Source organism: Falco punctatus (genome assembly GCF_963210335.1).
Source record: "Falco punctatus genome assembly, chromosome: 13".
Taxonomy (NCBI): domain Eukaryota; kingdom Metazoa; phylum Chordata; class Aves; order Falconiformes; family Falconidae; genus Falco; species Falco punctatus.
Window position 1 is genome coordinate 10,210,331 of NC_137593.1, and position 26,790 is coordinate 10,237,120.

Consider the following 26,790-nt stretch of genomic DNA (forward strand, 5'->3'; position numbering starts at 1 on the left):
GGCGGGAGCTGTGGCCGGGGGGCGGCCCGGCAGCCTCCCCTGCCCGCGGGGGCCGCCCTTTCCCCGGGAGGAGCGGGCAGCGGCCGGCGCCCGCAGCGCGGCGTTGGGGCTGCGGCGCCGATGGCGGTCGGTCGTCGCACCCAGCTGAGGTGGGGGGCGCCGCACGGGGGGACTGGGCCCGGGGAAGGGAAGGGAAGGGGAGGGTAAAGGGAAGGGAAGCGAAGCGAAGCCCCCCCGCTCTCCTTGGTGTTACTGCGGCGTCGGGAGCGGGGTGGCTCCGGGCTTGGGGCGAGGCGAGGCCGCGGGCGGGCGGGAGCTGCAGTGGGGGCGGCCGGGGCCCGGGCCCGCCCGGCTCCCTCACACCCGGCTCCCCACCCGCGGCCCGCGTCACCCCACGCCCGCTTTTCCGCCGGGAAAACACCTTATGTGCTTAAATATAAAAAACTAAAACCTTTTGCGAGGGCTGAGTGGGAGCAGCCTGCTGCGGCCTCGCCGCGGGGCTGCGCGGGCTGTGTCGGGGGCAGCCCCGGGGCACGGGCCTTGGGACGGGACGGGACAAGCCCGCGGGCCGTACGGGATGGGTTGCCGGCGGGGGCTTGCGGAGCAGCCATGGAGCCCTGGGGAAGGTGAGGTCTCGGGGCAGCTGCTTTACAGGCGTTTCCTTATGGAACATTTTCCTGCTAGAGGCTGTGGTTCCCTTTGGAAAGCTGTTGCTTCCAAGTGGCTGTCGACAGATGCAGCCTTCTCTGCAGTAGCGTAGAAGTACAGCAAAAGAGGTTGTAAGGGTCAAATCACAGTTTGTACCGTATCCCAGACAGTTGTTTTTTTCCCAGGAAAGCTTACTCTACCTACTGCAGGCTTTTGGCAGCTGGGGAGGTTTGGGGAAGCAGAACGTTTACTGATGAAGCTCACTGTAGTGGCAACCTGTAGTTGTGGAGGACAAAGGTTTGCGATCCAATTCTTGTTCTCTCATCTCCTGCTGAGCTGGGAGCTATTAAAGTAAGCTTCTGTATTTATATTACATGCCTGGTGTGAGTGCACACACCCCAAGGAAATTAAGACTTCAGAAAGCCATTCTTCATGATGGATGTCCACAGTTTATGTGTATGTTTTCATAGAAAAGGGTCCAAATTGCTTCTCACTTGTTTTACTAAAAACTACTAAAAAAAAAAAAAATTACTAAGAAGCGTAGATGGAGTGTGAGGAGTTAAGAGTAGTATTTGGATAGGAGAATCAGGCCTGTCCTGTGAAGTGTCCAGTTGTGCTGGTGTTCTGAAATAGTAAAATTAAGGGTTGTCTTGATATTAAGTCTATGGAAATACGTGTGTATTCGGCTACCCTGAGAGACGCTAGTTGCCTGGATACCTTGGATCCTGCTGAGAAGGGTGTTTTTGAAATGGAGGATGGCTGCGAAGTGGCCGGCGTAAACAGTCACGAACACTGCACACCAGCCCCATCCATGTGAACCACGGCAGGGGAGACAAAGCCAAACCTGAGCATCTATTTCATCGAGTTAGCTAATTGCCATCACTATAACGTGCTGTGACAGCCCTCCCACAATCTGAAGACACGATTTAAACCTTCTTGACAATTAGTGTGACACATAACAATAATCTGAGAGATGTACTGTGACTGCAGTAGATTCCTCAGGACAGACAGGACTTTTAAATTACTTGTTTTTCCCTAGTGTCTGTGAATCTTGCAGGTTTTCTGTAGTGTGGGGTCTGCTGGGGGCCTTTTTGAGTGTGGGTTTGGGGGCACACTGTGTTTATTTTTACCTGTTCTTTTAACAAGTTGTACATAAGAGTCTTTTAACTTAAAAGAACATTGAAAAAGTATTTCTCATTTTGCTTCTTCTGTTCCTGAATAAAGTACTGAACATAAATTATTTTAACTTTTTCATGGTTAGGTCATTAAAAAGGTACCAAAATCGGCATGTTCCTTTGTTTTCCAATGAGTTTTAGATTAAAATCATAATAAATTAAGGCCTGATACCAGAAATATTTAAGAGCACAAGGAACTTAATATGCAAGAGCATTCATAAGCTTTAATAATGTGCTACTTACATTAGTAGACTTACAAGTATTATCTAGAAGACCTGATTTTATGCATTCAAATTATATTTACTTTAAAAAAATTCCTTGAAAAATTCACTACTGCTACAACTTTTAGTTCAATCCATTATTTTCATCTTGTGTCTTGTTTACCAGTTAGCAATTTCTTAGTTAGCTGCAGGTCTGTGGAGGTTGTTCTCAGTACCTTAATGTTCAGAAATTGTTCCTGCTGTACCATCTTTTTTTCCTGGGAGTCAGGACATCAGGACATTTGAACTCTTTTTCCAAACTGTACTGACTTGGGATTTGATCTTACTAAATTCTTGTACGTTATAAATTCTTATTGTATAAGGTATGGAAAATCATACTTAACTGCTTTGCAGAGGCTTCTTAGCAGGGCAGACAAAAATGGATTCAGTGAAACACAAGTGAAACAAAAACAACCCTGAAATGCAGATTAATGCTATTCCTAGTATGCACGCTATTGTTTTGTGTTTGGTGGTTTTTTCCCCCCCAATTCAAGTTCAGTTATAAGGTGAAATTGTACATGAGAAAAGAACAGGAGTGGCTTCCTACTGCCGTTTAAGTTGTAAGTCTAGTGTTGCTGATTTTAGTGGGAGCTAGAGTATGCTCTTCTGTCTTGATTCCCAGAGTGCTTCCATGGGTACACGTGAACTGTTGAATGAAAGGTAGGTTACCCTACCCAGAGCTGCTGGCCACCACGGCCAGGCTAGCTGGTGCCTCAGCCTGAGCCAGTTTGATTAGACTGTCTCAGTTATCTTCTGCATACATGGCACACTGCAGGAGGCATATCCTGCAGAGCACGCACTGCAGGACAGTCAGATTGCCCCAATTCCACTCATGTCCATATGCCTGCTGGCTGGCTGTACATCTGCAGAGGTAATCTGTACTTCAGTGACGTATGTGCTGACTGAATCTCACCCTTTCTGAGCAAAAATAGATGCTTTATAAAGCAAGACGCACCACGAGGCTGCCAAAAAGCATATTTGTACATATTCAGAGTAAATTGTCTAAATTGGGCTTGTTACATGGTACCCTTTGTACAGCTCCATCCAGGATGGCACACCAAGTCAGACCAATGATGAACAGCTCTGCTATTTGTAAACATGACACATGCATTCAGTGATATAGACCAGAAGGAAATACTATTCATTGTGCAATCTCCATGCAGCATAATCACTGTGACCGCAGCAACATGATGACTTGTTTAATTTACAGTAAGGCTGACGTGCTTGCCTCATTTTGTTGTGGTCCAATAATGTTTTGTAAGTCATGTGAGCCCTAGGAGAACCAGTGATTTTTTTAAAACCCAAGTGTGTCAAATGCATAATTCTGAATGTAACATTGAGCTGTTTTACACTAACTTGAGCTCTCTTCTTGAGCAAATAGAGAAGCAAGTCTCACTTTCAGTCAGTGCAGAATCCATTTAGCATAATCCCCTTGCTGAGGACTTCCACTTAAAGTACTTTCTGAGGAAGAGGCCCAAAGCCTTATCAAGGATAACAATAACCTGGAACAGCTTGGCCTGGAAATGTCTAACCCCCCCATCTTTTTGTCAGCTACTTCTTGCTCTACAGAGTGAAAACATCGGTTCATCTTGCACTGATGGAATAGCCATGAACTGGTTATGACTATGGCCCTTTGCCTGCAAACCACATGTTTAACCAAGAGAACAAAGTCCCATGAACTGTCCTGCACAAGGAGATTTAATGCCACTCTACAGGCATGAAGTTCCTTAGCATCCACAGGTGTGAAGTGTCCAATGACCTGCTCCTATCCCGCCGTTCAACCAATATGGTTGGAATGTCTCTATCAGCCCATAATTTTTTCTGCATTGAAAGAAGCACAAAGGAAGTAAACAGTCCGAGTCCTGTAGGTGTCTTAACTTGTTTAACCTGCAAACTGGCACATCTCCAGTATCTGATGATTGTTGTTAATAAGTTGCAGGGTGTTCACCTTCTATTCATTTTTTCATCCTTCCTGTATTACACAAGAGGTTAACAAGTTACTACACCCAGTCCAAGGCACTCTGAGGAGCTGGGTTCCGCATGACAGTATCTCGGGGAAGGAGCAGGACAGGTTTATGTGACAAAGAAAGAAAAGTCAGGTCAGTGAGCCTAAGAGTCTGAAAATTTCTCGGGTACCTAACTATAGCCTGGCAGGCCTCAATAAACTGAGACTTTCCAGGACACCTAACGGGCCACAGACTTCAGGACTTGCTGTATTTTTTCGGAACTCATTAGAACTAGTGAGATATATACAGTAAAATCAAAGCATTTTAAGTAATATGCATTAAGAAATGAAGAGGGCAATAAGAACTGAGATAGCTAGTTGATTTTTATGAGATACGGGTATTTTCTTGGTGCAGAACTTCTGTACACAAGGTGTGATCTTTGTAAACAGAATGATCTGAAGTTTTCCAAGCTATAAACCAGACATAGCTGTGATGGCACTGACTTAATTATTAAAACCTACACCTTTGAACTGTAAGCAGCTTTCCATTCTCACTACGAAGAATTATGGTGGGTGATTTCAAGAATACAGGAGCCTGTGACACACTATTATTATTTCCTTATCACAGTGATTTTCTGTATGTGCCATCTTTAATTGTTCACCTTAATAAGGCATCCCAATTCAGAGCACATATTTTGCTATTAATGTGCAAAACAATTTAAGATACATGTATGGGAGGCAGTGCCTTTTGCCTTGAGGTAAGCAGTCTGCAAGAGTAAAGCAGACGTACAAAGCAAGGGGAATTAGGTGATTCTTACCTCCTGTCACATGCCACACACATATAGCCTTTCCCACTCCTTACACTGTCTTAACAGCAAACTGGTTTTTGGGAACGCATCTACACAACGAAGCCAGTATTTTTTTGGTATTGTGGCAAATTGTAACCTCCATGCCCATGACTAGCTATCAACATATACGGGGGGGCAAACTTCAAGGAAAACGTGCACTACCCTCATCTGTGTATGACAGTTCTGGTCATATTTTATCTCATTTTATAATTCTATAGAGCAGGAGCTATGTCTTATGGGATGCTGAGCAGAGGACCCTGAACATGTATGGGCTCTTTGGCTGCAGTTATCGTACCAGTACTGAGTGTTTCTGTGTGCCAGTGCAGGCTGAGTAAGCACAACAGTTCAGCCCAGAATAAGACATCTCTTTTTCCCTTTCAGAGAGGCAAAAGAGGGATGCAGCTCTCAGCAGCTGTCTTTTTCACCACTCTGGAACTTTGCTGGCTTTAGTATGTTAACATCTCCCACTTTCCCTACTTTTTGAGTGGATTGGCTGCCATTCACAGAGACCAATTACCATTTCAAAAGCAACTTTTTGGCACCAGAACTGTTTATACAGAAAACAGATTAAAGCTAAAATCCAGCTACCACTTTAATTTCAAAACCCAGTAGGACTCTAGACATGTGTTTTACTTGCTTGTCACTGCTATAATAAAAAATATGGGGTATTCATCTGGAACATCCATGTTTATTTTAACATAGATTCATCATATAAATCAACAGGTTTTAAGCTAACAGTAAATGTCTCATAAAATATAATGTATTGCTTTCAGAACCCAGGCTGTCTTCTTTCAAGAAATACAATGAGTCCACATAAAAATAAATGCCAAGGTTTCAGTTATAGATTTCTGCAATATTACTTTCTGATGCGGAAGGCTATGCCCCTGTATCATAAACTGATATATAGTTAGTATGTGATACATAATCACATACTAAGTGATATTTACCTATGAAGCATTTATGTGTAAAAATAATTCTGAACAGAACTGTACAAGCAGTTGAAGTGTCTGTTGAGAACATACCTTCTGTAAAAGCTGTTCAGACCTTAATCCATTGCCATTGACTGTTCAGTAAACACATTCTACACAGCACTGTTGAGCTGTTTACAAATAGAACAGGTAAGAGTGCAGCCAAATAATTCCTGATCTGACTGAAAAGAATAATAATCAACAGAAATTAATATACCTATGGTAAGTGCGCTGGCTGATATGCCCTTTAAGATAGATACTTGCTTTAATGGAAAGAGGAGTGTACTCAGATCAACTCCCCCCCCCCAACCAAGTTTTAACACTTGAGTATTAATTTTTTAATAATCATGAGGTTAGAACCTAGGATTTTCCGGTAACTAGATAGTAACCACTATAATAAAGGATTTAATACACATTGGAAACTTTTACAATTCACTGGGATACATATTTACTGTATAAAAGGTAAGAAAAATAACCTTACATGTAAAAATAGTCTACGTACGAAACTACAATTTTACTGGCAAACATGGGAAATAATTATTTATGAATCACTGTCCACAAATTTTGCAGCGTTTTGATTACCATAAACCTCATTAAATAAGGAAACACAGGCAAATATCTGTGAAGTGACTTGCCTGAAGTCACAGTAAGTGGCTGAAGTAAGAACACAGTCCTGGCTTTCCACTCCCTGTGTCCCAATCACCAATTCGACATGAGTTCAGGTTCCATGCCACAGATCTTCAGTGGGTATAAGCTACAGAAATAAGCTATAGAAACAGACTGTTTCTATAATATCTATGATTATATCAGAACTACAGCACTATTTGAAAAGGTATATTGATAGTGAGTAACTGGCAGAGAAACTGATATATAGTTAGTATGTGATATATAATCATATACTAAGTGATATTTACCTATGAAGCATTAATGTGTAAAAATAATTTTGAACAGAACTGTACAAGCAGTTAAAGTATCTGTTGAGAACATACCTTCTGTAAAAGTTGTAAGTTCAGACCTTAATCCATTGCCATTGACTGTTCATATAGCTTTTATCAGTTCACATTTCTAACACAAGGATTTATTTGTAACAAAACGGAAAATTTCTGAATATTCTGTAAATTAAAATTCTGGGTTACAGGAACAACCTACCATTAGTAATCCTTTGTGCATCTCTAAGTTCAGTTAAATCACACTGCAGCAAAACATTTCAAGTGCACAAATTCTGACAGCAACTTCTGCAAGAGATTTTATTCTGAAATAAACAAAACCATCACTACTTGAAAAATCAATCTCAGTGGAAACCTACAGCAAAAAAAACCTGACAGCTAACTTCCAGAAGTGAGGGAAAATTAAAACTGGTAAAATTATTTGTCTGCTTTCATTCCTAAGGGAAGACAGCGTCCGAGGAACACATCTGGTTTCACTGACTGGATGAAGCAAGCAGCACAGACATAGTGGACAGAGAACCTCATGCTGTGAGTTTTAATGTTTTGCTACAGATTCAGTGTAGCAAAGTATGTCTAGAAATGTAGCAATCTCACATGGAAAGAAAAAAAAATAAATAACAAGCTGCAGCATCCATTCAGGTCTCAGTTCATGTTCCTACATGTAGATTCAATTTTTAGGTAATACAAGTCCTGAAACTTACCTGCAGTGAAACCCATCACAACTGTCTGGATTGCTGCCTCCTGAAAGTGATCTGCAGATTGCGGTCTGTCAGATATCGGGTGATGATACATAAACAGCTGCTTAAAACCCTCCGATGTATAAATGCAAGCAACCAAGGAAAGAACAAAATGGAGAAAAACGAAAACAAACATTCAAAGTTCAGCTTAAGTTTTATTTGGCAGTAAATAAAAATCACTGTGACAATATTCTGTAAGATGATCACAGGAGTGTGATCTTTTGTTAGGTGGCCATTGGATTACAAGGAAAATTGAAAAATATTACTGTATGCTTTTAACATATACACCATCCAGAGTCTTTACAATTTTTGTCTGCATTGCAGGCAAAGCTGCACAGTTACAGAATCAGATCAGAGAATTCCCCGTGACATTGTATATTGATTCAGAATAAGTATACGGATCCATTTGCACAGATGTAACTACAAGTTAGGGTTCACTGCAGCATCTGTCTTTGCTCCTTTCTGCAGTATAAACCATACTGTCATTTTAAATGAGTATATCAAAAGTTCATAGGGCAAGCAGAACTTCACCTTAACTAAAAGGTAAAAAGATTTTGCAAGTTTGCAAGAATTAAAAGGTAGTTTTTCTTTCCCTTTTCCTGTTTCTCCTAGGTGCTTTTTAAACAAGTTAAAATAATTTATGGCAAATGATCAAGTATGCTGCATCTGAGAAATATTTTGTGTATCAAAAAACCTACCAATTTTCTCTTCTGCAACACTGCAGATACAAAAAACCTAACTATTCTTAGTAGTATTTCAGGTTGTTACAAAGACTGTGGTAGCCAGTAAGTAATATACTAGAATATGAACGATATGGGAAATGTAATAAGGATTTTGAAGTATTTTATTTTGGCACACTTTCTAGGTATTAAATAAGCTTATCATCATAAGCTCTCTGTGCTGCTACTTCATGTTTAAAGATCAAATGATATTTTTGGAAAGCAGTTAGGTTCCAGCGTTGATTAGTGTAGCAAATGCTAATATGTTAATATGTATTTGAAAAATGCTTTGTATCAGATATTTCAAGACACATTAAAATAATTTTTGAAATGCAAATTATTCACTACTCAATGAGGTAAATGAGCAAAAATGACGGAGAGGGATACAGGGCTAAGAAACATTCCTGAATTCCCTATTCAGGGAAAAACATAAGCCACAAACAGAATTTTGCCAGAGAAATGCTCTCATAAAACCAGTGTCACCTTTCCGATTTCCTTCAAACCAATGCTCTCAAAGGCAGCTGTGAATGAAAAAGTAGGCAGAAGAACCCTAGCTGGTTATAACGTACAGTCCTTGCTATGCTCTCCCATCCTTTTTCCATCCCAATGGCATGGAAAAAAAAGTTCCACTTCTTTTTCCATTCCATTTCACAACCACCAAACAACAATCACATAGGTCCACGAGTTGTATGTATACTATTACAGTATAGTGATATCCAAATTTCAGTAATGTCAGCATAGTTTACAGTGGAACTATGCAGGAAGTGCAGAGGAAACCAATTCCCCAATCTATTATACAAAACAGTTCGCTGAAAACATGAAGAAATCTCCTGAGAGAAAAATCAGCAAAGCAGAAAAAATAAAATGCACCTTTCCTTGAATTTTATTTTCACTCGGCCTCTTCATCCACGAATTCAACTAGCGGAGCGTGTCTATTGGCCTGAGCACCTTCTTGGAAATTAACCTTTTTTATCACTCCTGCCTTTGGAGCCCTTATGGTATGCTGCACAGAAAAAGATCGATAGTGAACCAGCAGAGTACCTTCCCCACCCCCCACCAGCAAACGCTAATATTACTCTTTGGTGCAATTAGAACAGAACACAATTACTTCCTCTGACATGTAGATTTATTTGAAACCTTCTTATTAAAATGTTATTGTAGTCCTTTTTTAAGTTTTATTTTGTCATCGTTATTTATTCTGGTAAGAATACTGGGGACAAAAATGCTATATAATGTTACATTTTGAAGTATGAACAGCTGAATGTTATTTTACTTCACTAATACTTTTTGTTACTATAATAAACACCAGGCAGAAATAAAAATTTTTAGTCCAAAATGTTAATCATATAGTAGATTCGTTCCCTTAAGAGGAATCAGTAGATTTACTAAATGTAATTTTGCTTGCTGGCCAGGAGGCATCTTTATTGAGCAGCTATTTTGCAAAATCCATATGAAATACAAATGCAGCTACTAGTGCCAGTAAAGGAACAGCATGTTTATATAGCAATCCCCACATTGGTCTACTTGTTACTGTATCAGGTTAGTTTGCCATTGAAGTTTTGGTTCTTTGTGGTTTTCTACATAAGATTAGTCTAATATCAAAATATGTAATGCCAGATACTAAATCCTCACATCTAAGCAAGGATTCATTTTAAGCATAATTTGCTTTTTAAATTTTAGATTTTGTATTTCAATAGCACTGCAAAAAAAGAGAACAGCTCAGATAACAGCAGTCTTGAGATACCAGCTGGAGAGGCGCAAACATTTAGCGTCTAATTGCAAATAATTTTGGGTGTCAATTTTCCTTAGTGCAGTTGTATTTAATGTAATTTTAGTGTCACTTATAAAAGGGCATGATAAGGGAAAGGCAAATTTTCTCAACAATGTTAATTCTGCTACCGCAAACTGAAGTTTAAAATAATAGCCAAACCAAACCAGTTCAGGCCACAAAAACTATAATTCAAGCAATCTGAGCCATCATCAAGCAATATGACAAGATATAATGGGCAAAATGCTAGTCCACTGAATGCTGTGTGGGCAATTACAAAGAATCTTTAGCATACTCTTGGTAAAACTTCCAAGTAAATACTAAAAATTATTATAAACAAAGTAAAATCCTGGGCATAGTTACAAAGTCACCATTAGCTGAATTTCTGAATTAAGTAACTGCAGACAGTACAGATGCTTATATCGCAAACAGTGTGAACAAGAGACACACCTAGACAGTCTTCTGCTAGAAAAGTGAAAGGAGGAGAGAGAAGGATTGACAAAGCTAACCAAATTAATGTTAAAACAGCTGCAGAATAGCACGGATTATATAATCATAATTTGTTAATAAAGTAACAGCATATATAATCCTCTAAAATCTAGTCAGAAATAACACTTGTTTTGCAGCATATGAAGTGATATTGACATCTGCAAGCTACACTGCACCAGACTTTAATAATGCAACCAAAACTGATTAAATTCTGGCCAGATGCTTATTTTCTCAGTAATGAAAACCTTCTATATGTCACTTACCTCCATTTTCATAGCTATCATAACCATTAGAGGGTCTCCAATCTGAACCTTATCCCCTGCTTTCACGAACACCTACAATTCAAGAGAAAATTGACAAATTAATCATGCACGTCTGTACCATTAAAAATCATTAGCTGGATCTTGGCTAGCACAATCCACTCAGTGATTGTTGTTTACAAAACAGCCTCATAATTTCTTTGTTATTGTTGAATTGGGTGTCTGGGTTCTCTAGATAATACTCAAGGAAAGTTAGGGGCTACAGAAGAGAGAGAGGTTCAGGAACAGCTAACAGGACAACCAGGAAGCCATCTGCGTATCAAAGAAACACAAGAGACAATGTACCCTTTCTGGGCTTAAAAGCTTCTATTTTGCTAAAGTGCAGAACTTCTTCTGTAGCCAGTCCCTGAAGTTTTTAAAACAAAATCCAGAAAGAAGACTGCAGGAGCCACCTAGTTTTTTCTGCAGTAACTGATTTAGGGTATTCACTCAGTATGCAAGAGATCCACATTAAACGTACTCCACCCTCTGAAAGGTTCATGCCTTTTTATTGCTAGCAGAATCCTTCTGTTGAATGCTCCTGGAAATCTCTTCTATCAAAACTTTGTCACTGTACAGAGGAACACACAACACTTGCTGAGCTAAAGAAAAAAAAAAATACAACCAGAAGCAGCAAAACACACAGCTTAACAAAATAGGCATTTCTGAGTATTTCTTTTTTTGCAAGTGCATCTTGCATCTCTCTCTCTTGGTTAAATGAAACCGACCAAACAGCTTGTAACATTTCAGGGAACTTCAACTTAAAAAGTAATTAAGATGAAGAAAAAATTATTGAAGCAGTAGTTAAATACTCAGATCTTCCATAGCTCTAGAAGACTAGAAGCCTGAAAAACTTGGGTGGATGCTGAAAACTCAGAGTAAACAGGGCGTTTTTCAACTGGGAGAAGTCACAGAGCACTGGCATTTCTGGCCCTGATTCTTTCCTGGCAGTACAGAAGCAAGCACCATTTCTGGAAGAGTGGACTTGGATATATATTGGAGAATTAATTTCCTACCTGTATTATTATAATTACCTTTTCAACTGTGCCTGTCATGGGTGCTACAGCACCACTTTGCATTCCCACTGAACTCACTGCAGATAAGTACTTGGGTACAGGAAGGCCGACCTGAGCACTACCTTCCTGCAGAAATAAAATCAATGACATGTGAGTTAACAAAATAATGCCACTAGTGCACATGCTGACATACAAGAAAAGAACAGATCCAGCTTTAGGCAAACCAGTCAGCTGTTTAGGGTGGCAGACTACTGGGGTCAGCGCAGCAAAAGGACTGTCAGCATGCTTATTACTTTGCCAGTGTCCTTAAAAAAGTCCTCTGATTCACCTAACTGTATTTTATCTTTTAAAAGTAATTATTTTTCTCACTCACTGACCATAAGCAACTAACTTACAATTATAGCTAAAAATTCAACAAGTATCAAAACAAGCAGCACAGAATGGTTTGGGTTGGAAGGGAACTTAAAGACCATCCAGTTCCAGCCCCCCCGCCATAGGCAGGGACACCTTCCACTAGACCAGGTTGCTCAAAGCCCCGTCCAAACAGCCTTGAGCACTGCCAGGGATGGGGCATCCACAGCTGCTCTGGGCAGCCTGTGCCAGTGCCTCACCACCCTCACAGTAAAGAGCTTGAAATTATGATTCTCTCTTAAATTCTCTTGCCATATCTATTGTTCAATTACATGGATAAAACTCTGAAATATTATACTTGTGATAAGAAAGAAAGGAACTTTACCGGAAAGAAGAGATAAATGGTGTTGTCCAAAATGACCAATCTGGACTTACACACTGTTCCATTCACTGAAGACCTCAAGTAAACTGTATCATCTTCATTCACGATCTCTCCAGAAATCAGGAATGTTTTATCTTGAATCTGAAAGTTAAATGCTTTTATAAGGACAAAGGCTAACCTTTCATCAACAATAAACCAGAAGTTAGTATTTGTAGAATACACTCATAACCTGGGATTCTTCACAGATAATTCTGGAACTAAAAAAAAAAAAAAAAAAAAAAAAAAAAAAAAACTTTTTAAATCTTATGTATCCTTAACTTTTCAGTTAACAGACTGTATTCTGTATCCAATGCAATCAGCCCAGAAGATTAGCTAATATGCTCTCCCAGGACAATTGTTTATTATAAACTATGCAATAGCACTCAGCAAAGTACAAAGGTATACTATTTCTCAGGAAAAAGGCAAAGAAAAAAATCAGAATATTCAGTTTAGTGATGCTATTAGAATCCAGTATTTTTAATTTGTCCTAGCATCTTCTTCAAACTGAAAAATCTGTACTATTCAGCTGGCATAATAAGATTCCAGAGTGCTTTCCAAAAGACAGGTATCTTCCTCAGTCTTGGAAGCTTATAATACAAAAACTACAATATAGTCAGTAAACCTACAAAGGAGTGGAGGAGAACAGTGATGGAAACAGTGTCAATTAGACACCAAAACTGCAAAAGACAGACCAAATGGAAGGGTCCTTTATTTGTAGGTAGCCCTTTCATCTTCATCAATGGAAACTGCACCTCTGCCACAACTTCAGAATACAAAGACAGTAAGAATATGAATATAAGTGCATTACATTTAACTGGTATTTTTAGTTCTAAGTCTATCACCGAGCAAATAATCAGAGACTTGCTGGTCTTTCAGGATGTTGCAAGTAAAGATAAAATTTAGTTTTCATTTACATAGTTGCATACTATTTTTCTGCTGAATGAAAGACCTTATAACATGCATTGAAAGGATACTATTGATCCAATTCCTCAGGGGAAAAAAATTGTTTGCTTCATCAGTATCCAGAGCAGGGGCACAAATTAGGGCAACGCCCTGGGCAGCACTGTCAGTGCTTGTCAGTTCCACGGCCCAACAACCTGCTCTAGTTGATTGGCCTCAGGACAGGTTTTGCAGCACTCCAGAGGCACTGTCCTTCTCATAACCAGCTCCTGATTCTGCTTCTCCATCCCTTATCTCCAGCTTCTCTCCATTTCCATCTCAACCCCCATTCTTCCTTCTTCCCCGAGAGTCTACATTCCCCAACAGTTGCACTTCCCCTCCCCAAAAGGCTTCTATGGTCCTTCCAGCCTCTTTTTATTTTTTGCTGGTATTACTTATACGAGATAAAGTGTAAAAGCTCTCCTGCATTACATATGTAATCAATACACTCAAAATAACCTGGGTACTACTTGAGGGATGAGGGCTATCTCAGTATTCATATCAGCAGAAATAAGGGTTTGAGTTACCCAACATGTCATTATACACATGAAAGCACAACAATTTTCTCACTATTTTTTTTAGTACGTTCATCTCTACACAGTCTAAGCAGCCCATAAATACTGACTTATTCTCACAATTCCCCTTCTCTGAATATTGGAAATAACAAGCTGGCCCACAGAGAGACTGCATTCTTGGGCATGCAATCATCCTGGGTGCCAAATTTGAGAAAAACCCCATTTGACTCCAGGTGATGCACTCGGCAAAATACAACCCTCATAAGCCACACAACTGGAAACAATCACATATGCACACCCAAAAATACCTAATGTTAAAGGCATCTTTAGTTGTGCCCTATAGGACCTCTATAGCACAGACAGAGAAAGAAGCCAATTCTATGGGGCATCATTCAGTTTTTTAACCAAATTTATTGCTTCCATCATTTCTCATTTCATTTGGTAATCACTTTCCAATTTCCATCTTCAAAATAAAAAAAGTGTTATCTTACAGATAATGCTCTAGAAAGCTTTTATTTATCCCACAGGAGATCCATCTCATGCACAGAATAAAGCAGAAGTCCTGTGGAAAGAAAGTCTTTTTAAATGCAGATTTAAATCTAATTTCTAATGTTTTAGAAAGACAAATTTAAGGAAAGGGAAAATAAAGACTAAGATCTTTAAATACTGGGAAAACAAATGCTTTTCTTAGCCTTATTTTCAGAAACATTTTCGTAGCTCTTCCATGCCAATCCAGCATCTAGCACAGATAATTTCAGGCCAAAATAATAGTCTACAACAGCTACAAGCAAACCAGAAGTAGAATCCCATATCAGTAATTACCAAGCAACTTCAGTAACAGTTAATACTAAGAAAAGTCTACAAGAAACTGAGTCTTCTTTTATCTAATGAAATATCTAAAAAAATTGGACTTGTACCTGCATGTTGTATGACCCTCCTTGATTGTAACTTACAGCTATATCCACAACTGTTCAATAAAACAAAATACATACATGTGAGTAGATTTAATTATAGGATCTAGAAACAATGACATAAAAACAATATTTAGTCTAGCATTCTTGACAAAAAGACACCTACTAATACTAAGAAAAGAACAAGTATTTTCAGATTAGCTCAGTACACACTGCAGATTTCATACTGAATTCTAGAAAATTTTCTTCAAAGATGAACACCTGAAATTATGCCCTGAAATACAGATTTCAGTGCTGAGGACAAAATGAAGTAAAAAAACTCAATGGCAGTCAGCTCTTTTTAAAATCTCAACCTTACTCATTTAAATTATGAACATTAATAGTGCCATTTGAATTTGGTTTATATCTCCTCAAGATCTAACAGTGCGGATTAAGCATGCAATTCTGTGAACTCTCAGCTTAAATTTCATAAAACTCATACTGCTTCTATTTGCCATTTCTTAGCCTGAATCTTCAAGCACCAGTTAAAATAATGTTATCCATAAAGTATGTCCTCTTCCTCCCGCACTTCTTTATCAACTTACCGTTTTCCCCATCCAGCAGAGACAGTTTTCTAGTATAACATATATTTATTCTTCTACCAGTACTGGATGCAAATGGTGAGAATTTATCTAGAACACAAAATACACAGAAACATTACTTTCATTCTACTTTGGCAAAACACAATGCTTAGAACTTACACCATAAAATCACTGTCCTATTATTACTACCATCATACATCTATAATTATATCACATATAAAAGATTGGGGAGCCACTGTAATAGTGACAATCCCTCCTCAAGCTTCAACACTGAATAAACATGCCGTGTAACGTGAAAACCTGGCAGTACCAACAGCACTTACTAAGAGTGTTAACTATTCTCAATGAACACATCCTTGAACAGGACAAGAAAGGATGAGAATTCAACTGCAACACAGCACAGATGGACCTTTAGGTGAAGGTTTCAACTCTAAGAGTAGTCAAATGTGGCAGCAAATTGCTGGGGAAGACTGAAGGTTTTTCTTTCCCTTGGTGTTTTTGAGAATGGATCACATATACAGCTCTCAGATGCTGCCCGATTAGTTTATCATCTCTTGAAGCAAGGGACTAGTGTATGGAAACCTTTCCAATCCCACTCTCCAATGTTTCCAGGATAGTTAAGTGGAGAAGGAAAGAAAATTAATGAGGTTGTTGGCAGCATGTATTAGATTTATATGAAGTTTTTGTTAACAGTAATCACATGCCCCAGTGGTATAGCCATTAACAGTGTTCAACTCAAGAACGCTCACCTCCTGGAGTCCTGTTCATTCCGTTAAACCCTACTGCCTCTCCCAACCCTAGCAGAGTCCATTTTATCTCTGAAGACCTTGGGCCAACTGTAGGAATAATAGTGGCACATACTCCCCTGTTCATGCTTGTAAAGGGCAGAGTACACAGTGACACCAATTACAAACGCCAAGGTCATTCAGAGAGTGCCTGTCTGCAGTGCTGCGGGGAGCAGCCTGTACGTTACAGTGGTGATATATTCAGTATCTGTCCCTTAACAAAAGTTACAGTCTGCTCTGCGTGTAAACATCTGACTGAGAGATGCCAGAATGCAGAACCCTGAACAGGCACAAAGCAAAAAGGGAGCATACAAGCTAAATAATTGCACATGAGCTCGCAGCACCATCTCATCCAGTCACAAATAAAACAACACAAAAGAACGATCCTTACCATCTGACTGATCTCTAAAAGCATCTGTTTGCATCTTCTCTTTCAGTATGAGTCCTAGAGCTGCCTGACACATAACTTCAGGCGGGGTTGCCTTTTTGGTTGGAAATAGTTCATCATGGTGTTGAGGAATGAAATTAGTGTGCACGTTTCCAGCCTCAAATTGTGGGTGTCCTGACAGGCTCAGTAAGAAATCAATATTAGTGCTTAATCCTACTATCTGTAAAGAAAAAGAAGCATATTGCCAAATTGAAATGAAGTTATGAATGAATATACAGCTTTCTGCTCAATTTATGCATAGATGAATCTTTCTTCAGACAGCACCAAAACGTTTATCAATAAAATGTAATTAATTCAACTGGTCTAGTTTATTACAAATGAAAACACTGCTTTTAAAAAGAAAAGCAAAAAAACCACAACACAAAACCAAGAGTAGCTTTCTCAAAAGCACTGTTTTCAAAATGCTACCTTTGTCCACTGTTAAGTCAAAGGATGTTTTCCAGCAATAGTAATGGGAAGTAATTTAGAAAAAAAAATACTGTTTTGGAAAATCATGCTCGTGAGTATCTAAAAAAACATTCCTAATATGAAAAATGCCTCTTATTAAAAATGAGTTACAATAGTTTCAGATATTTCACATTTGATATTTTAATAGTAACAAAAGGGAACAGTGACTTCTATAAATTTATTAAATACTATCCATTTCCTGTACTGCAAAATACCTAAGCAAAAACCATGAACATAGAAATAATTATTTTAGAGGAATCAGTGAAACTGGTAACTATATTGTACTGTCAACTGTCAACATTTATTGACAGAACTACTAAGAAAGTTCTGAAAAAAATTAAGGGAATTCTTTTATCTCTTTCACTTGCAATAATCTTCAGTTTTAGCTAAAACAATAGCGGGCCAAACATTTGCAGTACCTCAATCACCTTTATGTTGCTGATTTAAAAGTGTAAATTAATTCTGCACAAATAATATCAGTCTCACCTCAAGTTAAACCTTCTGAATTCCACTTTTGAAAATAGATAAGTGTAGGTTTTATAGGGGAAAAAGGGACCAGTTTTTAAAAAGAACCGACAATATTAAAAATCCTCCATATTTCTTTACCACCCATATAATCTAAAATATAGTTGTTAGAAATTACAAGCAAACATTGTCTGACACAAATTCCACCTACAAATTCCTTCAGTTTTGAGAAAGCTCACATTAAAATTGACGATGTTGTTTAGCCTTACTCTTCTACAAAGTCCCAGCTGCATCATCCAGCTGAAGATACCACAAACTTAAGAAAAATCTATGTGTAAAGCTGGACTTCCCACATACTGACTCCACCAATGAAAACAATTTGCAAATTAGGAAAAAATGCAGCTTCTGCAAACAAATAATGAATCTGAAATGGCAGTGGCAATGCAGGCTTCTTCTTGAAAACCACTTTTGGTTTATTGTAGTATTTTACCCATATTTTGTTAGCTCAAGATGTTCATAAAGTTAGCTCCAGATCTGAAATCATACCAAGTTCTTTTTACTTACATTGTATCGATGCAAACTGTATCGCAACTTTCTCAGTGCTGCTTGACGGTCCTCGGCCCACACAACGAGCTTTGCAATCATTGGATCATAATGAACAGAAACCTCATCACCTAAAATATATTTTAAAAATCCTGTAACACTAAACCAAGCATTTCTGAAAGTTGGTAATGCATAGTACTGCACACCATATGGCATTCAAGTCTGACACAATTGACGGCCACATTTCTTTATGTCCTTTAAGAACCTTTGCATTTCAATTCCAAGGACAACTTCAGTACAGACTATTGCAGAGGTAACATCACTCAACTTCAATTTTCTTTGTTGCAATCAGAACGAAGGATTGACAAATTGTGATGAGAATATAATCAGCATCATCCAATGGACAATAATTTGGATACAGGTAAATAAAGAGGTAAATAAAATATTCAGTAATTGACCAAAAGTACGTAGACAATCACAAGGAAGAATAATGCTGTAGAGATTAGTCTTTGTAACAACACCCTGTCAGACAAACTTGTTTAGGCCAGAGAGGGAAATGCTTACAAAGAAGAGCTTTTGATGTTAAATATTTCTCATCAGACCACTGCCTTCAGTTTTACCTTGTCTGACTCCAGTTTCTATCCTGGTGAAACTATCAGGTGGTGGGGTGGATAAGTGCAACAACGGCCCAGCCCCTGGCATAAAGTTATTATTAGGGTCTTCAGCATATATTCTAGCTTCAAACGCATGGCCCCGGAGTAGAATCTCCTCCTGCATTAAGGGAAGCTTCTCTCCTGCTGCCACCTGAAAACAATATTATTTTTAATTCAGGATCAATATTCTGGATTGCCAATGTATGAATTATTAAATATTTTTCTTCTAAACATGAACAACTAGAAAGCACATTAAAAAAAAAAAGCACAAGGACAAAAAAGTGGTAGGTCATAAAAGGCTAATTCTGAATTTAGTCCTTCCTTTTCTCTGGGAGTAACCAGTCAAAGGATTTTGAATTATTACTGTGTAAACTGATCTCCCAGTATTCCACGCAGCTGAAACATAACGGAAAAACAATCTAATATTTTTCTGCTGGTTATGTCAAAAAATAATTAAATGTTTAAATTAAAGCCTGGTCAACTAAGAAAAGATTTTATTAGAGAATAATTGCTCCAAAAGCAGATGATAAAATGGATTAGCGACATATGCTGTTGATTCTTCTGCATACTGTGGGACCTGCACACTTACGGAAATATTTCTTAAAGGGGATTTCTAACAATTTAAGAATGTTTACTGGGGAAGGAAAAATTGTTTTATTACTCAAAGGAATTCACATGGGAAAATACAAGTTCCTATCAAAAAAAATTTGTAGTAACATTTCATCTTCTTTTGAAATGTCAGGGATTTTCCATACTCTGCCTTCTGCCACCTAACTCTGGGCTTCAGCAGAGACAGCACAATAGAACTTAGTCTTCAAAGTACTACTATACAGATTCACAAACATAATCTCTCCAAGAACTGACTCATTAAGCCACATGTGAAGACCACCACACTTTTCCACTCTCTCTCTTTCTCTTTCTTCCAGTATGGTTTGTTCCCTGCTCCAACTCAGCACTCAATTTCCATTCCCAGATGAGGAACCCAAAAGTTCATCCTTTTCGCATCAGCATTTGCCATTTCAGTTGTTCTTCTGGTTACACTAAACACTCCCCTACCCTATCTTTACTTAAGCTGAATGTGTGCTGCTATCCTCACTTTTGGATTTATCTAACCTGAATCATTTTTCATTCCAGTTCCCTAAGGTCCAAAACTTTTTGTTATCATTTGAAGATGTGAGTAATCTCTCTGCAAATTGGGTGTTTGAGGAAATAACCTGTTTCCAGTCCATACAGCTAGACCTTTACTTTAGAATGTCACTACACTGGTAGAACATCAGACGTGGTTTTGTGATGAATCTCCAACAGCCTGATGTGAGAATGACTTTTGGGCCAGAGATACATTTGAACTAGAGTTTTAAAAAATTTTCAGCGTGGCAAGCGAAAGATCAGGACCCTACTCCCGCCACTTTCCACATTCTCTATAATCTCTCTAAATATACTTTAAAAATGTTTTTTCTCTACACAACTGGAAGATGAGTTTGTTGGAATTCAAAGCATCTCCACAATGCTCTATAATCAAGTAAAATAATGTAAGATGTTTCTTTGGAGCAAAGGGAATTCTACCCTATTAGCTGAATAGGATCTGAAAACCTATCTGGTCTTTCATAGGCAATGCCGAAGAGTACTATTCACCCGAGAAGAGGAACTCTACATGTAGATTCAATTAACACTTACCCTAAGCTGCCACTCTACCAAGTCTGTTCCAGTGATCATCTCAGTAACAGGGTGCTCTACTTGCAGTCGGGTATTCATCTCCATGAAGTAAAAATTGTGTCGTGAGTCCATAATGAATTCCACTGTTCCTGAAGTATTTAATAAAAGGGCACTTCACCAAAACAAGATTTTTTCAGAATGGACACCTAAGACAATTAATTTATGCCTGGACAAAACTACTATTTCTAAATCAGATACACTGAATTTCATTAAATTCCACAAAAGTTATCTTAACACAGTCACACAACTGAGGTCTGAAAACAGAACGGTTGTTTCCTTGCACACGTATACATCCTGTGCTGTTTAGTAGCCGTTCTCCTCACAGCAAGAGCTGCATTTTGTTAGAGCTGTAAAAAGTGCATCAAGCTGCTTTTCAGTATTGTGTATACGTATTAAGGCATGTAATTATTTCTGGAAAATAAGTATCCCAAGAAAGCAGTGAGAAAAACTCACAAATTATTTTAGCAGCTTGTTTTTCATCTTGGAAATAGTGTGGACTTCGTACAGACAGTGAGTGGTACTTTTCTTTTAAAGGCTTTACTATTATTTATACGCTGAAAGAGAAATTATTTTTCCCTTGCTCTGCTCAAATTTACTAACATTCACAAGGCTCACTTTCCAACAACAACCTAGTTGATAGAATTACCTGCTCTGACATCTTTTCTTTCTGTTCCTCAGCTGACACTGGTCTTAAGCTCAGACCAGGTACGCCAATTTGAATTTGTAATTACATCAAAGTCAACTATGTGATTACTTGCTTAAACCTCAAAAAATCTGGGGGATGTGTGTCATACTCTAAAACAATCAGATCCATTTGCTTTGAGACTTAAAGTCTTATTAAGTTAAAAGCATACCTCTAAGCAGCCATAACTCCACACTTACCAGCTCCCACGTAATTCACTGCTTTAGCTGCTTTGACAGCAGCTTCTCCAAGTCTCTTTCGAACTTCAGAATTAATTCCTGGCTGTAAATAACAGTAATAAAAAACCCTATAAATTATTGTGAATTTTGGTGATATTAAACATACTGTGAATTCATATTTTACCGTATTTAGCAACGGTAGTGAAATCCTTATTGATGTTACACTTGAAATCTACATAATCATTCCCTGAGAATCATTTTCCTAAAGAAAGTAATTTTTTCAGTTGGAACATTTTCTGCAGCAAAATTAAAACAGGTATTGAGAATTACAAATAAATCACCACCTGCTGAATAAATTTGATGGGGGTTAGCATTTACTCTAAAAATACGTCTGTTCATAAAAAATATTACAAGAACTTTCTGCTCACCCCAGGCGCCTCTTCAATGATCTTCTGATGTCTCCTTTGCACACTGCAGTCTCTTTCAAACAAATGCACTGCATTGCCATGCTGGTCACCAAACACTTGCACTTCAACATGCCTGTTCCATAATAATACATGTTTCAAGGTATTTCAATAAAACCCCAATCCTGCGACTGACTTCACCAAACAGAGTTTGAATGTGTACACAGTCCTGTATGCTTCAGTAGGACTTCTTATAGATTTAAGTGTCTTCCCTTAAACAGCCAAAAATGTAGAAATGAGACTGTTATTATGCAGGATTTCAACTCTTTCAGACTTCCGCAATCTCCTAAACAAACTAGCACTCTAAATGCCAGCTACTGCAGTGAAACCTCATAGGTCATAGCACAAACAAGATACTTACGTAAAGGCTGCTACCTCTATATTAGTTATTTTATCCACTTCACTATTATTCTGTAGCAACTCACAAGAGGCAGCAGCCCTGGCTCAGGAATAACATTGTTTATTTCAACACACTATTTCAAAGGACAACTATTAGGTGGCAGAACTCCATTCCATGTATAAAACTAACAAAAATCTCTCACTATTCTAATAATCCTCTGATGCTGGCAAAAAAAATTCCCCAGGAATTTAATGAGATTTTTCTCATGCCCATCTGACAGCATAAGTAGGCCACCAATTTCTTTAGAAAAAACGCTTTCTTTATAGTGATGCTTCAAGAAAAACAGATGTAAAGTATAAGAGTATCAAATAGACCTCTGTGAGAAGTTCTTTATAAAAAAATCAATCAGCTCAGTTTCACATGTCAGACATGAGCTAAAGACTATGGCTTCTGTTCTAATATCAAAATAGGAAAAGATTAAATAACTAGTTTAGGACACCTGAGGGCAGCAAACACACCATGTCAGCTCGATTCAGGTCTGTAGTTTAAGAACTATAACGCGATTACTTTTTTTTCTAGATGCAAATTAAGTTTAGAAAGCTCACTCAAGGAGGAATATCAATATTATTAAATGCCACTGTCATGTCTCCCAAACAGCAGTATTTTAATTCTTACCATTCAAAACAAAGTCACTACAAGAAATTCAATACATTATAAACAATCCTGACTAAAGACCTGTCATAGTGCAAATAAAACATAGAAGACCCATTTTCATCCTACTACTAAAACAATTATGTTTATTTAACAGTAGAATAAACATTACAGTGTTTATATTACAACATCTATTTCTCACCTTGGATTATCCACAAATTTCTCAATCAGCATTGCATCATCATTGAAAGACTTCTTTGCTTCTCTCCTAGCTGATTCTAGTTGGTCCAGAAACTCCTTTTCTGAGTGAGCAATTCTCATGCCCTAAAACACAGGAAGAAAGCACATCTAAACGTCTTAAAATATGGTAGACAATAAAAACTCTTGTTGCACAAAAACAGCAAGAAATGAGCTTAACGATAAAAATTTTCCCTTCTTTCTTAAAACTTTAGCAAAATGGTGTATCAACTTCCAGTAAGATAATTCCACCATGTCCCAGAAGTGCCAGAAGAAGTGTAAAAAAATAGGTATAACTCCACTGGTAAAGATAAGTAGGAAATTCAATTTTATTCTTAAAACATCATAGAAATTTTCCAAGGTTGGCAGAGAAAACTTGATTCCACTACAGAAAAAATACAGTTATTTTGGAAATAATTAGAATTCTCTATCGTCGTTTTTATAGAAATTTATTTCAGAGTAACATCAGATTTAGACAGTGAATTCACCATACATTAAAAAGTGTCTAGACGCCAAATACTTAAGTAGTATTTCTAATCACTTCTTATGCAACATTTAAAACTGTTAGCAAAAACAGTCACAGAAACTATCACAGAGTAATTTCACACAAACAAATCCAGAGGACAACCTTTCTGCTTACGTGAATTACTGGAGGCCCATTGAAATAAACAAAACTCTTCTAATTATACCAGCTACTTATCTTGTGCCTGACTGCACCACAAAAGGAACTGAGATTTCATAGTGCTAGATTGGACATTAATAATAAATTTTACCGAAAAGTAGTTTGCCAGTTTCTTTGTTTTCAGATTTCTTTTAGAATACTCTATGACAGATACCGAGACATGCTAACTTTACACCACGTGAGGAACAGATTAGCTCCTTTACCTTTCCTCCACCTCCGCGAACAGCTTTAATCATTACTGGATATCCTATTCTCTTGGCATGATCCTTTAGACACTCATCGGATTGATCTTCTCCATGATAACCTTCAACAACAGGAACGCCAGCAGCAGACATTATAGCTTTGGAAGTGCTTTGACAGAACAGTTTTATGTTTAGAATGATGGTAATATTTTTCTCTTACTTTAAGCTCCAAACTTGTATATGTTCCCAATGTTAATTGTCCTCATAAAAGTAGTTCCCGTGACCTCAACAGGACTACTTACATAAATGGGTTACATACAATTGGATTGTAATTAACCAAATGCTTCAAACAGGGATTTCTTTTTTTCTCTCCAAGCCCTCCACATAAAAGCAGTAATTAGTTGCAGGCTTACTGTTCTTTCCTATCTTTTGGCCCACATCATAGAGGCTAAAACCTAACATTTTCAAATTATAACGCCATATCATGCCAAAACTATATTTAAAGTTGTACAAAGAAAAAACTCTTCATAAGGGATGGATTCACAGCACACACAAAACACTCACACATACAAATGTAATTTCAAATATGCATGCAAAACTAGTTACATTACAGAAGCAGTTTACTCTCACATTAGGAAGTGATTAAAAAAATTCTCTTAAATTAATAGTTCACGTATTAGTAACAACCGTATTTCCATATTCTTGATTCATACTTCATACCCTGGAAACATTCCTTTGATTTAAGTAACTAAGAATAAGATCCTCTTTAATGAGCAAAACTTATCACCCCATTTTACATGATCCATGACAACACCTGATGATAAGGTGTTTCTTTTTCACCGTTCAAGACATTCAATCTGACTGCTAAACCCTTACCTATGTAAGATTGCAATGCCCCAATTCTGGAAAACTAAAATCAGTTCAGTATTTAATTACCAAAATCCTAGTAAGTGAACAATCTTGATTGTTTCTATGTCTATAGGAATCCCACATCTATAAACCAGGAGCTTATTCCTTGGAGGAAAACCATAGAAATAAAACACAATGAAAATGGACAGAATAAATAATTATGGGGCAACCAGTCATTTGTAAACTAATTTAACCCTGCCAAACTGTAAATTGCATAACCAAGTAACAAATCAGAAATAGATACCTCTTAATACCCATATCTCTGATAGCAGATGAAGGCGGACCTATGAAGATGATTCCCTCTTGCTTGCACAACTCTGCAAACTCTGTGTTTTCTGAGAGGAAACCATAACCTGGATGAACAGCCTAAAATAGAATAATGTTACCAGCCTATTTTTGTATCAGTTTAGCTTAGAAAACCCTGAAACTTCAATAGAATGCTAAGGAAACACAAAATGGAAACACCATGGGCAAAAATAAAGAACTAACGAGCACAGAAGTAACAGAAGATTTGAGGTCATGATCTATCTACCTGTGCTGCTGAGACCCTGGCCACCTGTATTATTTTCTCCATTGCCAAGTAACTTTGCTGTGAGGGTGCCGGACCAATGCAAAATGCTTCATCTGCCTGTTACAGGAAAAAATAGACTGTTTATTAGATAATAAAAAGCAAATTTAACTGAGTTTCTGAGCTAATTATATTGCTTATCAGACTGCTAGCATGCAACAGTTTAAGTTGCTGCCTCTCTTCATGGAAAGACTCAACAAGGTGAAACAAATTCTAACTTTCTTCCCAAAATCAAGTCCATTCTCCAACCCTCTGTGGCTACTCTGGAGTCAGAGCACCAAACTTTAATGCACTTCCCCTGAAGTTGTCAGGTGCTGAGACAGAGACTAGGCAAACTTTTCATCGATTTAAAGGAAACTTGGAAGCAGCTCTACGGAAGTGAAAACGAACTGCATTAGCACACAAATCTACTTTCACATTAAACTTATTAATGAGAAATAGTTATGAATGAACATCAATCACAAACTTAATGAATATACTTCACCATTGCTACATGCATGGAATTTCTGTCTGCTTCACTATAAACTGCTACAGACTTCACACCCATTTTCTTTGCTGTTCGCATCACTCTGCAGGCAATTTCTCCTCGGTTTGCAATAAGAATCTTTTCTATGTTGTGACGTCCTATTTAAAAAGATGAAGAACAGCAAACAATTTTTAAAAGAAATATATCCTTTAAAAAATTCCTGGAAATAAAACAATTTTAAAATTCAGGTTTCTTTTTCACCATTTATAGTGTTTATACATTTCTTCCAATAATGAAAAAAACACATGCTTCACCCAAAAGCATTTCCATGCTAGTCTTGGAATTTTTTCCTTAGAAGTCCTTATGCAGAAGTAAGTTTCATTTAAGTCTTTTCTTCCTTTTACAATCCAAGAAATATATTCTAACCCTAAAATACCACTTAAACATAAAACTTGATGCTTATCTGTTTACTGTGTACGTTCTGGATCAACTAGAAAACAATTAACACCTGTCCCTGCCCCCTTGCCCCCCAAAACTGACTCACCTTTCTTTGAAGGGCACCACTCCCCACTGATACACAGCCACAAAGATATAACAAGATATGAATTTTTTGTTGGTTTTCTTCTTTAAACAGTGACTTACAAGCGTCTATTAAGTGTCACGAGAGCACTTACAACATGGTAGAAACACAGGACCAGCACAGCCAGAGACCTCACAAGCAGAGCTAAATAGCTTAAAACTAATAATATATGTATCTCTGAGTTCTAGAACATGTATTTTTAGACAACATGACAACAGGATCAGTTTAAATAATGTTGCTAAATACTCTTTACTTTTCT

General features: G+C 37.9%; 1 protein-coding gene and 1 long non-coding RNA gene across 5 annotated transcripts in view; one reads left to right on the plus strand and one right to left on the minus strand.

The window, feature by feature from the left end:
- The first annotated feature begins 22 nt into the window (after positions 1-22).
- On the plus strand, positions 23-8,249 carry LOC308072424. Its single transcript, XR_013931669.1, has 2 exons — positions 23-149; positions 7,234-8,249. It is a non-coding gene; the product is annotated as an uncharacterized lncRNA (long non-coding RNA).
- The window catches only part of MCCC1 (methylcrotonyl-CoA carboxylase subunit 1), a 20,802-nt gene continuing 1,675 nt past the window's right edge, over positions 7,664-26,790 (minus strand). The window contains exons 3-19 of one of the 4 annotated variants that reach the window (XM_080409180.1): positions 25,970-26,109; positions 25,450-25,545; positions 25,162-25,283; positions 24,030-24,177; positions 23,110-23,231; positions 21,881-21,992; positions 21,474-21,555; positions 20,553-20,680; positions 18,846-19,029; positions 18,247-18,356; positions 16,714-16,930; positions 15,541-15,627; positions 14,963-15,012; positions 12,556-12,693; positions 11,838-11,945; positions 10,768-10,839; positions 7,664-9,250 (exon numbers count right to left, since the gene is read on the minus strand). In XM_080409180.1, coding sequence (XP_080265306.1) covers positions 9,137-9,250; positions 10,768-10,839; positions 11,838-11,945; positions 12,556-12,693; positions 14,963-15,012; positions 15,541-15,627; positions 16,714-16,930; positions 18,247-18,356; positions 18,846-19,029; positions 20,553-20,680; positions 21,474-21,555; positions 21,881-21,992; positions 23,110-23,231; positions 24,030-24,177; positions 25,162-25,283; positions 25,450-25,545; positions 25,970-26,109 — 2,030 coding nt within the window. In that variant the 3' untranslated portion in view covers positions 7,664-9,136. Of the gene's footprint in view, positions 9,251-10,767; positions 10,840-11,837; positions 11,946-12,555; positions 12,694-14,536; positions 14,608-14,962; positions 15,013-15,540; positions 15,628-16,713; positions 16,931-18,246; positions 18,357-18,845; positions 19,030-20,552; positions 20,681-21,473; positions 21,556-21,880; positions 21,993-23,109; positions 23,232-24,029; positions 24,178-25,161; positions 25,284-25,449; positions 25,546-25,969; positions 26,110-26,790 lie in introns of those variants that run through there. The other 3 variants (XR_013931654.1, XR_013931655.1, XR_013931656.1) reach the window with 3 other exon arrangements.